At 46.8% G+C, this 15,132-nt stretch overlaps 1 protein-coding gene across 1 annotated transcript in view; it reads left to right on the top strand.

Annotated features, from left to right (window-relative positions):
* Positions 1 to 2,071: 2,071 nt before the first annotated feature.
* The window catches only part of Nid1 (nidogen 1), a 71,680-nt gene continuing 58,619 nt past the window's right edge, over positions 2,072 to 15,132 (top strand). The window contains exon 1 of the mRNA XM_021180582.3: positions 2,072 to 2,392. Within this exon, the coding sequence (XP_021036241.1) occupies positions 2,168 to 2,392 (225 nt within the window). The 5' untranslated portion in view covers positions 2,072 to 2,167. The remainder of the gene's footprint in view (positions 2,393 to 15,132) is intronic.

The following is a 15,132-nucleotide window of genomic DNA, read 5'->3' as shown; positions in this document are numbered from 1 at the left end:
CAGCCAGGCAGTACACAGATGGCATGGGGTTGTCAGGGAGCTAGGAAGGATCCCTGGGCATATGGAAGGGATCTGAGCTGCACAGTAGATCTCACAATAGACTTGAGCAAGGGGGATAATGTAGCAGCGCAGACGCAATTTAGTGTCAAGGTTTCAAATCCATGTAGTGGTTGAGGGGCTTGCCATGTGTAAAGCCTTGGGTTTGAGTCTTCATACTGCAAATAAGCTAATAACCAGCTGGATGTAGTGGCTCATACTTGTAGTCCCAGCATCTAGGAGTCTGAGGTTTGTAGGCTGCCATGAGCTAAGGCCAGCCTGGACTATGTAATGAGACCCTGTGTCAAAACAAAACAAGGGTCTGCCCAGAGTGTTTGCCTAGCATGACGAAGCCCTAGGATTCATTCCCATGCTGAGTGTGTGTGTGTGTGTGTGTGTGTGTGTGTGTGTGTGTGTGTGTGTTCGTGCATATCCAGAACTTGAGAACTAGCTCAGCTGGGTAAAGTGTTGGCCATGCCAGCAGAAGGACCTGTTATTGAGAACCTAAGAGGAAATACTGAACACAGAACACTCCGTGCCTAGCAAGCTCTTGGTACCTGTTATTGCTGACCACTCAAGAGCATCAATGAAAGGGCATCCCCCATAGATCAATAACTTCATGCTCAGGAGCTGTGTTCCATTTGCCTCTTTCTTCAGGATTTTGCTGGTCCAAGGCTCACGCTCTCCATTAGTCCCATCACACATAATTTTCTGTATACTGGAGAACTAATGGAGGTTCCAGACCTTTACTCTCAGCTGCTGGGAGGAAACAGGGGCATCCTGTTGACCCCTCTGAGTCAAGGGTCGGAACCCCCCCCCCCCCCCCGTGCCCCTTCCTCTTCCCATGCTCTCAAAGCCTGCACTAGTTTTCCAGCCTTCCGGTGGAATTCAACTTTAACTTCATTTCTTCTCGGTTTCATTCTTTCTTTCATGACAATGTCTATTAATTTCTTCTCTGTCTCAACCTCTTCCCTTCTCACGGGTCACCCCCCCAACAGGCTTGTTCCAGTGGTTTCTCTCTATATTTTCACTTAAGGTGCCAAACTAATGATCAACAGCTGACTGGAAATATTACATTACTTAAAAGTTATCTTTATTCTGCCGGGTGTGGCGGCGCACACCTTTAATCCCAGCACTCGGGAGGCAGAGGCAGGCGGATTTCTGAGTTCGAGGCCAACCTGGTCTACAGAGTGAGTTCCAAGGGCTATACAGAGAAACCCTGTCCAAAAAGAAAAAAAAAAAATCTCTTTTTATCGAGGACTTTCCAGGATTCTCTGAGTTTTTTGGATTTGTTATTCAGCTTTGCTTGAACCATCGCTCCCAAATTCTCTGCGCGGAGAGATGATCGGGTCCCTGGAACCCGCCCTGCTCCCACCTTTCACCTCCCAGGACCTCCTTTCTCTAGCTTCTGATGAAACTGCATTACTTCCAGAAAATCCGCTTTGATTCCCAGCACGCCACACAGAAGTTTGCTCTGGCCAATTCCTCCATTCCCAAACTGTTTTTATTGCTTGGACTCCAAGCAAATCTGACTTTGAATTGTGTCCCACACTTGAGACTTTGTCTGGCAGGTGTGGGCTCCTGTTTCCTGCGGAATCCTATAACTTAAGGAACCCAGAATCAGGAACTGGAAAAATGCTCACTTAATGATTGGATGAGTAAAGGCACACACATTTGTCAGGCTTTTTGCTCATTTCGAGCATCCGCTCAGTCTCCTTTCTAGGGTGGGTTCTGTCCCGTCCCTGGCCCCAAAGTGTTTGTTTCCTGGTTGCCCGCTCTCCAGGAACTTGCCTAACTGCAGAATGCTGTTGCAAAGTTCCTTCTTTCTGGATAGGAGCCCACCGTCGGGTTGGATCCGGAATGCAGGGAACCAACGCCCACTGCTGCGCGGGGGAACCTCGGTGTCGCCCCTCTTCCTCCTGCTCGCTGCCATTGGTAGACGGGGCAGGCGGGGTGGGCGGGGTGGGCGGGTCCTCCCCCATAGCCCCTCGGTTCTCCTCCCCATTTCCAGGGGTGGGGACGACGGGAGGCGGGAGGTGAGGAGGGACTGCGGAGGGGCGTAGGGTTATATCTTCGCCTCCTCCGCCTGAGCTGCTAAACCGCCGGGCTTGCGGGACCACAGTTGGGAAACATGCTGGACGCGAGCGGCTGTAGTTGGGCGATGTGGACATGGGCGCTGCTGCAGCTGCTGCTATTAGTGGGTCCCGGAGGCTGCCTGAATCGCCAGGAGCTCTTCCCCTTCGGCCCTGGGCAGGGGGACCTAGAGCTGGAGGCCGGGGACGACGTGGTATCCCCCTCCCTGGAACTGATCGGAGAACTGAGCTTCTATGATCGTACGGACATCACGTCGGTCTATGTGAGTTGGGGCCGGGAGGGGAGGAAGGCCAGGCTATGCTGGGGTCGCCAGTCCAGAGAGACAGATGTGGAACTTGGGCGTCGCCCTCCGGGACCCGAGTGCTAGCTGTCCCAGTGAGGGGCTGTCCGTTGAATCTGCGCATCTAGAGGATCGCATTGCTTGTCTGTCACCCCAGTAGCACTCGAAGTTTAGGGTGGCATCTGCCTCCGGGATCCACTCATCTCTGCGCACGCCCTGCCAGGACCCGGGGACCTCGAGTAGAGTTTTCCTTCTCGATTCCGTGTGTGCTTCTCGCCTTCCTACTGGGACAGGTCCCAGTACCCTGCAGCTCAATGGCCAGAGTTGGGTTGTATCCTGTGAGCGCGCCTAGGAACTCTGCCGATGGCAAGCTAGAAAGGACAGAGGAACACTCCTGCTCCGCCCCAGAGTTCAGCGGACAGCCCCTGCATCTGTGTGCGTGGGTTCTGGCTACGTCTTGGCAGAGATTCTGCTCTCTTAGTTGGGCTGGTTTCAGAGTACAGAGGTCAGGACTGAGAACGCAGGGCTCCCCGGTGATCCAATTTCCTGTGGCTGAGGGTGTCACCCAGGGGCCCCAGATGAGGAGCGGGACTTCATGACCTTTTAGCTCCCTTGTACCTCCCCAGTGCTGGCAGGGCCTGGGAGCGCTGTTAGCCTGGTCAAGCCCTTTCGTGCTGCTCCGGCACACCATGTGGATTTGATATAAAGCCTGCATGCATTCCACAAGTGTGTGTGTGTGTGGGGGGGGGGGGGACTACACAGACGGCGGGGGAGTGGCTATTCTCTCAGCCTGGCCTGGGCAGATAGCATGGGGCAACACCCACGTGCAGCTTGTCAGCTTTGCCTAGAAAGAATGGGTCACACCCACAAAGAACTCTCACCCTTTGCTGGCTAGTTGCCCTGGCCCCACCGTGGGAAGCCTGGAGAAGCCTCTAGACTTTTAGCATGCTTTGAAATACACACAATGAAATCCTCCACCTTACCAAAGAAAACAACGTGATGGGGAAAACCACACAAAATATTAAAGCACAGACACCAATTTTATGCAGTATGGAGAGGCTTCTCTGTCTTTCCCAGCAACCGCACTCCCCCACACCCACCCCACCGCCGTTAGGGATGTGTTAGGGAGGAGTTAGGAATCAAAACCAGGACTTCCTGCATGAAAGATAAGAACTCTACCAACTGCACTATATACTGGCCCCTCTTGTTTCCTTTTAAACCACACTATGTATAGTGGTAGCCCGAGCAATGGGTTTGGTAACTATCAAAAAGGGTGGATCTAAGAAGCGATCTGAGGTGTATCAATAGTGTCTGTCAGATTCCACACGAGGCAAGAATATGAGTAGGGGCCATAGTGGTACTTGCCTGAAATCCCACACTTGGGAGGTAAGGCTAGGAAGTTCTGGAGTCAGGCCAGCCTGGACTGTGGAGTTTGTCTTTAAAAGCCAGGAAATAGCCTGTGAGGTGACTCACTGGGTAAAAGGCACTTTATTTGTCAATCCTGACAACCTAATTTCATACCCCCATCCCTAGGACCCACATAGTGGAAGAAAAAAAACTGACTCATCCAAGTTATCCTGTGTGTCGTGGGTTGATCCACCGCACCCCCATCCTGTTCCCCTCACTCCTCCCAATTTTAAAAACTCCCCAAACAAGCAAAGCACCAGACCAAACAAGCCAGACAGAGCTAGGGGTCAAGAGACTTCAGCCTGATTTAACTCTGGTGCCGGAAGCCCCCAAGGAAACCAGATGGAGAGTATCCTGTGTCTAGCAGACACTCAAGCTTCAAGCTAACAGTCAGGGAGAGGAAGGAAGCCTGGAGACCTTGGTTTACAAAGGGAAAGAGTAAATAAATACATACATGGACTGGAGGTGGTGGTGTAGGCGTGCACTCTCAGCACGGAGGAGGGAGGAGTAGGAGGATCTCGGGTTTGAGTTTGAGGATATCCTGGGGTACAAGAAACTCTCAGTAAGCAAACAGAATTAAGATAATTTTAGAGTTCTAAAAATGACAGCTATCCTTGATAATGCTCCAAAGAGGTAATTTCCCAAGTGTGGCCCAGGGACCTCTGGGGTCAAGGAATTCAAAAGATGGAGATGATTTTAAGGAATATTAAGTTTATTGCTTTCGTCTTTTCCCCCTTATGTGTATTTTATGTATGTGGGAGTTTGCCTGCATGTATGTCTGAGCACCACATATGTGTAGTGCCAGAAGAGAGTAACAGACTCCCCTCTGGGACTGGGGATCCTATCTCTGTGTTGGGAATGGAACCTGGGTTCAATGTTCTTAACTGCTGACCCATCTCATCTCTCCAGCCTGTTATTTGTTTTACTAAGCATTGTGATAACGATGATGACGACAATGATGATGCATCTGGGCACACGTGTGTGCATGTGTACATATGGGTACATGTGTGGAGCCTAGAGGATGGGTGACCTTAGGAATGGGTTTTCTTCCGTTGCTATGAGCTGCAGGGATGGGATTTAGGTAACTCAAGACTTCAGGCTGTGAGACAAGAGCCTTTATCTGCTGTGCTATCTTGCTGACTCCAACGGCTTTTAGACTTTAGTTGCTCAGGAATGTATGATGGAGTTCACTAGGGGATACATGACACCCACATGTCTGTTCCCATAGGGCAAACGAAGAAGCATCTATCTGCCTTCCACATAGTTGGACATCAGGTTGATTTGCAGACACGTGAAGGAAAGTCTCATCTCTTCATATACTTCATGATGTGTATTTTTAAAAAGATTTATTTATTAATTTATTTAATGTATATGAGTACACTGTAGCTGGATTCAGATACACCAGAAGAGAGCATCAGATCCCATTACAGATGATTGTAAGCCACCATGTGGTTGCTGGGAATTGAACTCAGGACCTGTGGAAGAGCAGTTAGTGCTATCTCTCAAGCCCTCTCCAAATGTATTTTTGGTTGAAACTATAATCACCTGCATTAAAATAATGCTGCTTTTGTTCACATGTGACAAATTCATTATTAAAGTGTTTTAAGTATTTACCTTGATCTTTGCTTCCCCTTTCCATATGATTAAATGTTGATTATGGTCTTGGGGGAATCTTCAAAACTGTTAAACGTTCAAAGGGCTCCAGAAGCCAAAATGCCTGAGGGCTGATCATAAATATATAAAATCAAGACATTGAGTATAAGGACAGGAAGGACGCATTGTTGGGAATGTCTTCTGGAAGAGGCAGGCGCCATGTTGGATACTAGCGCCCTCCTGTGGTCCTCATCAGAATCCCTCCCTGCTTCATGATGTGTGAGTCTCCAGACAAATGGTCCTGAACGGTCATTAGAGTCCAGCCAATAAAACCAGTCATTCACCAGATCCCATGCAGGGGCTGAGCCCCACCCAGAGCACTAAAGCACTAGAAATTTCAGAGCCTCGCTGCCACGGTCCATGAACCTTAAACTCCCTGGGTGAGGGTTTTTGAAAACTATGGTAAAATTGTTCCGAGTAATGAAAACATTTCCTGCCTTTGACTGGAACGTTGTCTCAGTTTGTATGCTTGCTGTCATGTTGCCTGGCCACCCTCACTGGGTGTGTAAGGCAATGGAATGATTTCTAGGACAGGATTTTAGTGATTATTAAATTACTTGCCCATGAGTCATAAAGATGGATAAGCAAATTAGATATGACTTAATATTTTATTCAAAAAACCTTCCATACAGTTGGGAATAGAATATCTTTAGCAACAAAAAGATTGTGGGCTAAAAAGCTTGCCTGCAACCGTGAGGACTGGGGTTTGATTCCCCAGAACCCAGGGGAGAAAGGCAGGAGTAGCAAGCAGCAAGCCTGCAATCTCAGCACTTTGCAGAGGCAAAGCCAGAGGATTCCTGGGTCTTGCTGGTCCGTGTTTCTAGCCCAATCAGCAAACCCAAGGTTCAGTGACAGACACTGTCTCAAAAAGTAAGGAGGAAAGTGACAGAACAAGACAACTGATACAGACATCTGGCTTCCAAACGCACAGGACCATGCGCCTGCACAGACATGCATATACATGTACACACAGAAATTTATTGTATACAGTATATAGGTGTATACTCACGTGCATGAACACATATGAGCACACACAACCTTCTAGTTGTTCATGGGTAATACTGCTTAACTTACTACCTCACAGGACCTTCAGGACTGCTATCTGAAGCTGCTCCGGATGTTCCACCCTCAGGGGCTCTGGCCCAGGAAGGAAGATGGCGTTTTTAGCCTGTCTTAAGCCCTGAGCATCCAGCTTGGTGTGCTGGCTGCAGTCTGAGGCTGGTGATAGACTGAAAACAAGACCAGCCTTCCATGCCCACGGTGTCATGTCATGAGAGAGGTGACATTCAACCAATGATCACACTGATAATAGGACTGTTACCACGTGCTGTGCTGCATCCTCTGAGGCAGAAGTTCATGTTGGAACAATTTGGAGCAGGGTCCAGGCTAGTGGAGCAGTCTAGAAATGTTCCCCATCATAGCTGCAGCTACGATGATGGAGATTGGCTTTGGGAAGTGTAAGGGACAGGGAAGGGCATGGTTCAGATATGGAGATATTGCTCCTCAGGAAACCCAGTCAAGAGCCAGGAATGGAGGTTGCTCATACAGGCTGCAGTCACAGTGCTTATAACAGACCTTGGGTCCCAGCCAGCAGAGCTCCATGCTTTTCATTTGGAGTTGATGAACTTCATACTGTTTTCAGTGTGTCTGCACTAGTCTGGCCTGCCTCTTAGCTGTCATGCTATAGCCTGCCCTCCTAGTGTGGCCTCTATACTCATGCCTTCTTTCCCTCTCTGCACCCATTCCATGTAGATCTTTTATAATTTTTTATTTTATTAGTTATTATTATTGTCTGTGTTTGTCTGCATGTGGTTTGCATATGTGATTGTAGGTAAGCTAGTACCACTGAGTGGAGGAGAGGTCAGAGGCTACTTTATGGAGTCCATTCTCCCTTTCCACTGTGGGCTCTAGGGATTTTTGAACTCACATCACCAGGCTTGTGTGGCAAAGGTTTTTACTTCCATGGCCCCATCTAGGTATTGGCACTTCTTTTCTATCTGGAACAACACACATGCTGTCTCCCAGAGGTACCCCATCCCGCTGCTAGCTCTCAGGCCTCATGCATCCTTTCCAAGAGGGTTTCATATTTGCCCACTACTTGAGGCATGCCGGAAAGATGTGAACAAATGTCTGATCTCCAGATGTGGCCCCTATAACAGACAAAAGAAATGATTCCACCCAAGTCTAGCACAGCAAACCAACCAGTTTGGGGGTTGCTTACAGACACATGGGTTACTAAAAAAACAGTCATTAAAAAGCCCACCTAACATGGGCAGTCACAAAAACTGTATCCATAGAACTTCTGCACAGCTTGCAGACTGCTTCATAGAAGAGTCTCTGCACAGCAATTGTTTACTGTGCATATAAGCTTAGGGATGGGCGTCTTGTGAGTCTTGTAAGTTTCCTGAACTTGCTGAACCTTGTAAGTTTTAAGAATGAAACATTTCATTTGGGAGGAATATTTTGGGAAGGAATACCTTGGTTCTTTCTTTGCTTGCTGCCCTGTCTTCACAGTTAATCTGAGCCCTATGGGGACAGGGCTCTACTGTCATATGACAGTCATTTCTAACACTCAGGTGTGTGTGTGGACAGGTGGCCATAGTGAGTGCTGTGGAGCTAAGCAATACACAAATGACTGCTGGACTCTTACTTATTTTTTCACTTTAGTCTATAAAGCAAGGGAGTCACATGACATTTCTAAGTAAGTTAGTGACCTTGTGTGTCTGTGTTTGCAACAGTATAGGAAACAGAGGGCTGTATGGGATAGTTTATGTATAGACAACATGACAATGATATGGATACCTGGCATGGATCAAGATGACTGGTGATAGACATGGGGTGGGAGCATAAGTCAACAAAAGATGGCTGACACTGGAAGTCTGGGGGAACCTCAAAGTAATCAGAGATGTAAACTGTTATATAAACTATTCCTGTCGGAATGTTGCCTTTGTGTAGGCTTTGTATAAATACGGCCTTGAAGTCAGGAGACTGTGTCTTTGCCTTGGTCTTCACCAGCCTGTCTATGTGTCTGTCTGTTGTCCAGTGTGTTCACCTCACTGTGGCTTGTCAGGTCTGTATGTATGCCTATGCCTGTCTGTTTGTGGCTTATGTGTGCTGGTATGTGCCTGGATATCTGCAGGAGATCACATGCCTAATGAGTGGTCCTTGTGATGGCCCCTTGCCAGGAGTGATTAGCGTATGCTGCATTTGCCTGTGACTAGGGACACCCTCTTCAATGGCCTGACCCCCTGTAACCCTGCTCTTTTCCCAACACAGAGGTCAGTATGAACCTGGAATCTACCAGTTGGCTAGACTGGCTGGCTAGGGAGCTCCAGGAGTCCTGCTGTCTCCACCGCCCAGAACTGGGGTTACTGGCACAGGCTTTTAGGTAGGTGCTAGGAATCTGTACGTAGGTCCTCATGACTGCATGGCAGACGCTTTGCTGTTGGGCCATCTCCCCAGCCTCTAGCATTATTTTCTTCAGCAAATAAGATAGCATAGAAGTCAAAGAAGCAGAGCGAACCTGTAAAAGAGACTCCAGAGAATGTTAATCCTGGTTGGAGCCTGATTAAAACAATCTGGCTGCACAAAGACCTCTTCCAGACAAACTGCAATTTTCTTTTTCTTTCTTGCTGTGTTGAGAGTCAAACACAGGGCCTCACAGTTTAACTGCTCAAAATGCTGGCAGATAGGATACTAGGGTATCCAGGATTTCATTTAAAATACTTCCCCCAAAAAACAGAGCATGGTGGCCCATGCCTGTAATCCCAGCATTCAGAAGGTAGAGGCAGGAGGATTGCTGCAAGTTTAAAGCCAGTCTGGGCTATGTGATGAGACCTCATCCCAAAGCCAAACATAACAACCATCACCAAATGCTCCCTGCCCTCAAAATAACTTCAAAGAAAACATAAAGATAGGTTGAAGAAATTCTAGCCAGTTTGGGCCTGACTTACATGGCTTTGGCAGGCCTTGCCCTTCTCCCTAACCCGCTCTGCCTTGCTAAAAACTGTGAGATTATATTCATAAAGCTAGCCAGCAGGGTCTGTTCCCTTATTTGGCTATTTCCTCCTCCTGAGGCTGACTGCCAAGGTCCAGCCATCAAAATATCGAAGACCAGCAATCAAAAACTACCTTTGGTTCACCTAATTAACATTTCCAATTAAAATTGAACACCTCATTCTGACTCGTTTCCCCTTTTGCCTTTATAAACTACCATTTTATGGGCCACATCTGGGCTACATCTGTCTCCTCTCTATCCACTACCTAGAGGCAGTCATTTGTCCTCCAGGACAAATTCCCCTTCTCCTTGCTCCCTTCCCCTTCTTCCTTGTCCTTTATCTTGACTGCCTTTGCCTCTTAATCTCTGTTTCCTCTGAGACAAACAGATCTCTTTTGTGCTGAGAACATGGTCTTGGGTGTCCTGAGCTGATACTCATGTATGGCAGGAACAGAAGAAAACACAAATGATAGTGTGCTAGGAATTGCAAGGGCTATTGATGGGTGGAAGTGTGCTTGGGAGGGGTTGGGGTAAGTTTATATTCTAGGTTGTTTGAGAATTCCCCTAAACAGTAGTGTTTTACAAAAATATTTTTGAAAAACTATTCTGCCACCCAACTGGAAAGAGGAACTTTAGAGGGTGGAGAGACGGGGAGTGGCTAGAAGCCTGTTGCCAGGGTCAAGGTAGAGAGTGTGGTGGGGTAAGGTCAATGATTGAGCCAGACTCTGCTGATGGAAACAGAACACTTGTTAGTACTGTGTGCATTTGATATTCTCAGCAGCCCCGGGAGGGGCTCAGGTAGGAGCTGTACAGTTCCATAGTTGCAGAGCAGGAAACAAACACGGCCAAGGGCGTGACCATGGTTATCTCTTTCAGCCCCCAGCCCAGTGTTCCTTACACCCTGCTGTATTCAGTGCCATCCTCCTGCCTCCCTCCCTCCCTCCCTCCCTCCCTCCCTCCCCTCCTCCTGTCTCATTAGCTCTTGTTTTGAGATGACTTCTAGGCTACAGGGTTTGGGGCCACAGTGAGGAGTGACATGCAGTGTGATCCTGCCTCTTATGATGCTCATAGCTGCACAACTACTGAACACACTTGGTTCTTGGTCCCTGAATGTTCACTTAACTTCCTTCCTCCTCCTTCTCCTTTTTCTTTCTTTTCTCTCTCTCTCTCTCTCTCTCTCTCTCTCTCTCTCTCTCTCTCTCTCTCCCTCCCTCCCTCCCTCCCTCCCTCCCTCCCTCCCTCCTTCCCTCTCTCTTTCCTTCTTTCTTTTTTCTTTCTTTGAACACATAAAGTTTCAAACACATAAAGAGGCAAGAGGCACCGTGACTCTTGTGGACACCACACCATGACAGTGACACTGATACTTGCTAACCTTTTCCAATGTTCATTCCCAGCCAGAGTAGATTAATTCCATACTTATTTCACGGAAGTATCGAGAATAAACCGTGTTCTTCATGATATATCAGCAGCAAATAGCACCCGTGTACCTGCTCTTGTAGGTGACTCTGTTGGCTCTTGAAATGGGAGCCAGTCAGGGGCTTGGTTGAGGTGTTGGTAGAGAGAGATCTCTATTGAGAGAAGAGTTGATTAATCTGGCTGTGATTGGGCAAACCTTTAATCCTTTAATCCCAGCACTGGGGAGGCAGAGGCAGGCAGATGTCTTCAGTCTATGTTGTTCCAGGACAGCCAGAGTTACATAGTGAGACTGTCACAAACAACAACAACAACCCAAACAAAACCAGAGAGAGAGACAGAGAGAGAGACAGAGAGAGAGACAGAGAGAGAGAGAGACACAGAGAGAGAGAGAGACAGAGAGAGAGAGAGAGAGACAGGGACAGAGACAGAGACAGAGACAGAGACAGAGACAGAGACAGAGACAGAGAGAGAAAGAGGAGCTATGAGCTACTGGACCATCTACCTGGTAGGTGCCTTCTCACAGACAAGGACTTTGGCAGCATGAAACCAGTCTGACCTTCCTGGTCACCTGGCCTCAAGATCTTTCTCCAGTTTTGTAAATCTCAAGAACAGCAGTGATTACTGCTGTCAAAGGTCTAGTTTCCTCTCCCAATTTTTTAATCTTTGTATGTGCACCATGGCACACATGTGGAGATCAGAGGACAAGGGTGGGAGTCTTCACCTTCCATGCTGTTTCAGGCAGGGTCTCTTCTCTTGGTTGTTTACCACTGTGTGCACCAGGCTAGCTGGCTGTGAACTTCTTGGGTGTTCTTTCTTTCTTTCTTTCTTTCTTTCTTTCTTTCTTTCTTTCTTTCTTTCTTTCTTTCTTTCTTTCTTTCTCTCTCTCTCTTTCTTCCTTCCTTCCTTCCTTCCTTCCTTCCTTCCTTCCTTCCTTCCTTCCTTCCTTCCTTCCTTTCTCTCTCTCTCTCTCTTTCTATTTTATTTTTTATTAGATATTTTCTTTATTTACATTTCAAATGTTATCCCCTTTCCTAGTTTCCCCTCTGAAAATCCCCTATCCCCTCCCCCTGCTCCCCAACCCACCCACTCCTGCTTCCTGACCCTGGTACTCTACTATACTGGGGCATAGAACCTTCACAGGACCAAGGGCCTCTCCTCCCATTGATTACCAACTAGACCATCCTCTGCTACATATATAGCTAGAGCTACAAGTTCCACCATGTGTTTTCTTTGATTGGTGGTTTAGTTCCAAGGAGCTCTGAGGGTATTGGTTAGTTCATATTGATGTTCCTTCTATGGGGCTTCAGTCCCCTTCAGCTCCCTGGGTATTTCTCTGGCCCCTTCATTGGGGACCTTGTGCTCTGTCCAATGGATGACTGTGAGCATCCAGTTCTGTATTTGCCAGGCACTGGCAGAGCCTCGCAGGAGACAGCTATATCAGGCTCCTGTCAGCAGGCTTTTGTTGGCATCTGCCTAGTGTCTGGGTTTGGTGGTTGTTTATGGGATGGATCCCCAGGTGGGGCAGTCTCTGGATGGTCATTCCTTCAGGCTCTGCTCCGAACTTTTTCTCTGCAACTCCTTCCATGGGTATTTTGTTCCCCATTCTAAGAAGGAACGAAGTATCCACACTTTGGCCTTCCTTCTTCATGAGTTTCATGTGTTTTGCAAACTGTATCTTGAGTATTCTAAGTTTCTGGGCTAATATCCACTTACCAGTGAGTGCATATCATGTGTGCTCTTTTTTGTAATTGGGTTACCTCACTCAGGATGATATACTCCAGATCCATCCATTTGTCTAAGAATTTCATAAATTCATTGTTTGTTTTTGTTTGTTTGTTTGTTTTTGGTTTTTTGAGACAGGGTTTCTCTGTGTAGCCCTGGCTGTCCTGAAACTCACTTTGTAGACCAGTCTGGCCTCGAACTCAGAAATCTGCCTACCTCTGCCTCCCGAGTGCTGGGATTAAAGGCGTGTGCCACCAACGCCCAGCAAATTCATTGTTTTAAATAGCTGAGTAGTACTCCATTGTGTAAATGTACCACATTTTCTGTATCCATTCCTCTGTTGAGGGGCATCTGGGTTCTTTCCAGCTTCTGGCTATTATAAATAAGGCTGCTATGAACATAGTGAAACATGTGTCCTTCTTACAAGTTGGAACATTTTCTGGGTATATGTCTTGGGCATTTTCTATCTCTGCTTCCCGTCTTGCTGTAGGAACCTGGGTTTGCAGCCATGCTACCACTACATGGCTTTGTGTGGGTTCTGGGATCTGAATTCAGGCTTTCAGGTTTGTGTGTTCAGTTCTATGCTCACTGAAACCTCACCCCAGTGGCCCTCTCCTCTTCTTCTTCTTCTTGTTGCTGGTGAGTTTTTAAAAGATTTTATTCTTGTGTGTGTGTGCGTGCGTGCAGTTACCCTCAGAGGCCAGAAGAGGGCGGCTGGAGTTACAGATAGTTATGAACTTCCTGACATGGCTTCTGAGAATTACACTTTACATTATCAGTGTGTGCTCTTAAACACTGAGCCATCTCTAACCTTATGTGCAGCTCCGAGATGTTACTTGGGGGACAGATTGGAAGGAGTGGCTGTCCAGAGAAGGACCAGAGTCAGTTGATGCTCAATATTGAGGTTTGTATACTAAGAGAGGGAGAGATCAGGATTTTAAATATGTATATTTTTTAAACTTTTGTTTTAAGGGGTGATCCCAGCCTTCAAATGCTGGGATTACATGAGAGAGTTAGTACACTCAGTTTGAGAATTTGGGTTTTGATATTGAGTTTCAAAGTAATACCAACAACAAAAGATGAACAAAAACCATCGTCATCAACAACAAAACCCAAATCAAACCAAATCAATAGAACTCCTCCCTCCCAAGAGCAATACAAACCATTATACTAATACCATACCTATCCAAATCAGTAGTTCCTTACCACCAAGTTATGCTCAAGCTGCTTAAAAATTCTTCAATATCTAGGGGGTGGTGGTGTAAGCCTTTAGTCCCAGCACTCAGGAAGCAGAGTCAGACAGATCTCTAAGAGTTCAAGCATCCTGGTTCTTCAGAGCAAGTTCCAGGACAGCCAGAGATGCACAGAGTTTTTCTGTCTTGAATAAAACAAAACAAAACAAAACAAAACAAAACAAAACAAAATAAACAAAACCACACACAAGAAAAAAAAATCAAAGAAAAAAATTCTTGAATATTCGCAAAGCTGCCCTTTACAAACCTTATTAAGCCAGAGATTCAGAAACAAGTTCACAGGACAATTGTTGTGTCTTCCCCTTTGTTCACTCTTGTTAAAGAATCACTGCCTTTTGTCCTGTAGAATGTTCTAGGTCTGCATTCCACTGTTTCTTTGTCCTAAAGTTTAACTTGTTATTCCATTATGGTATTTCCTGGAAATGGTGATTGGATCCTATTCTGAAAGTATTCAGGTTAAACTGAATACTTTATCCTTTAGATTTGGAAGCACTGAGGAGATAGTTCAGGGCTCTAGTACTTGTCCAGCATGCATGAGGCTCTTGGTTCAAGTCCCATTTCCACAAAAAAAAAAAAAAAGCAATAAAATTAATTTGGGAGCTAGCAATACACTCAATGTTTCATTTTTAAAGAGCTTTCTAACACAGTGAAAAATGAAGTTTTGACTAAGCTGTGGCTGGCAAGCTACAGCGGTCCCCCTGCTGTCTCAGGGGTGACCCCTTCAAACCTGACACCAGGTTACAGGCAGGAGCTGCCAGGTCCAGCTTTTTATGTGGTGCTGGGGATCGGAACTAGGGTCCTCATGTTTGTGCACCAAACACTTGGCCCACTGAGCCCTCTTCTGAGCCCTGTGTGCCTCTTTCTTCCCTTGTTTTATGTATCCCTGACAACCCTTAATAGTTTTGTTTGTTTTGGTTGTTTTGAGACACGGTCTCATTCTAGAGTCCAGCCTGGCCTGGGTTTTACTGTGTAGCCTAGAATGGCTTCAAATTCATGGCAATGCTTATGCCCCAGTATCCTAAGTATTCGAGCCAGTATGACTGACTTCCATTTTTTTTAAAGACTTATTTATTTACTTTATGTATATAAGTACACTGTACTGTACAGATGCTTGTGAGCCATCATGTTGTGGTTGCTGAGAATTGAACTCAGGACCTCCGTTCACTCCAGCCCCACTTGCTCTAGCCTCGCTTGCTCCAGTCCAAAGATTTATTATTATATATAAGTACCCTGTAGCTATCTTCAGATACACCAGAAAAGGGCATCAGATCTCA

Source organism: Mus caroli, unplaced genomic scaffold (assembly GCF_978045245.1).
Source record: "Mus caroli unplaced genomic scaffold, Mus_caroli_1 scaffold_15, whole genome shotgun sequence".
In the NCBI taxonomy this organism is placed as follows: Eukaryota; Metazoa; Chordata; class Mammalia; order Rodentia; family Muridae; genus Mus; species Mus caroli.
Note: the sequence above shows the minus strand (reverse complement) of the source record. Positions and strands in the feature narration are given on the sequence as shown.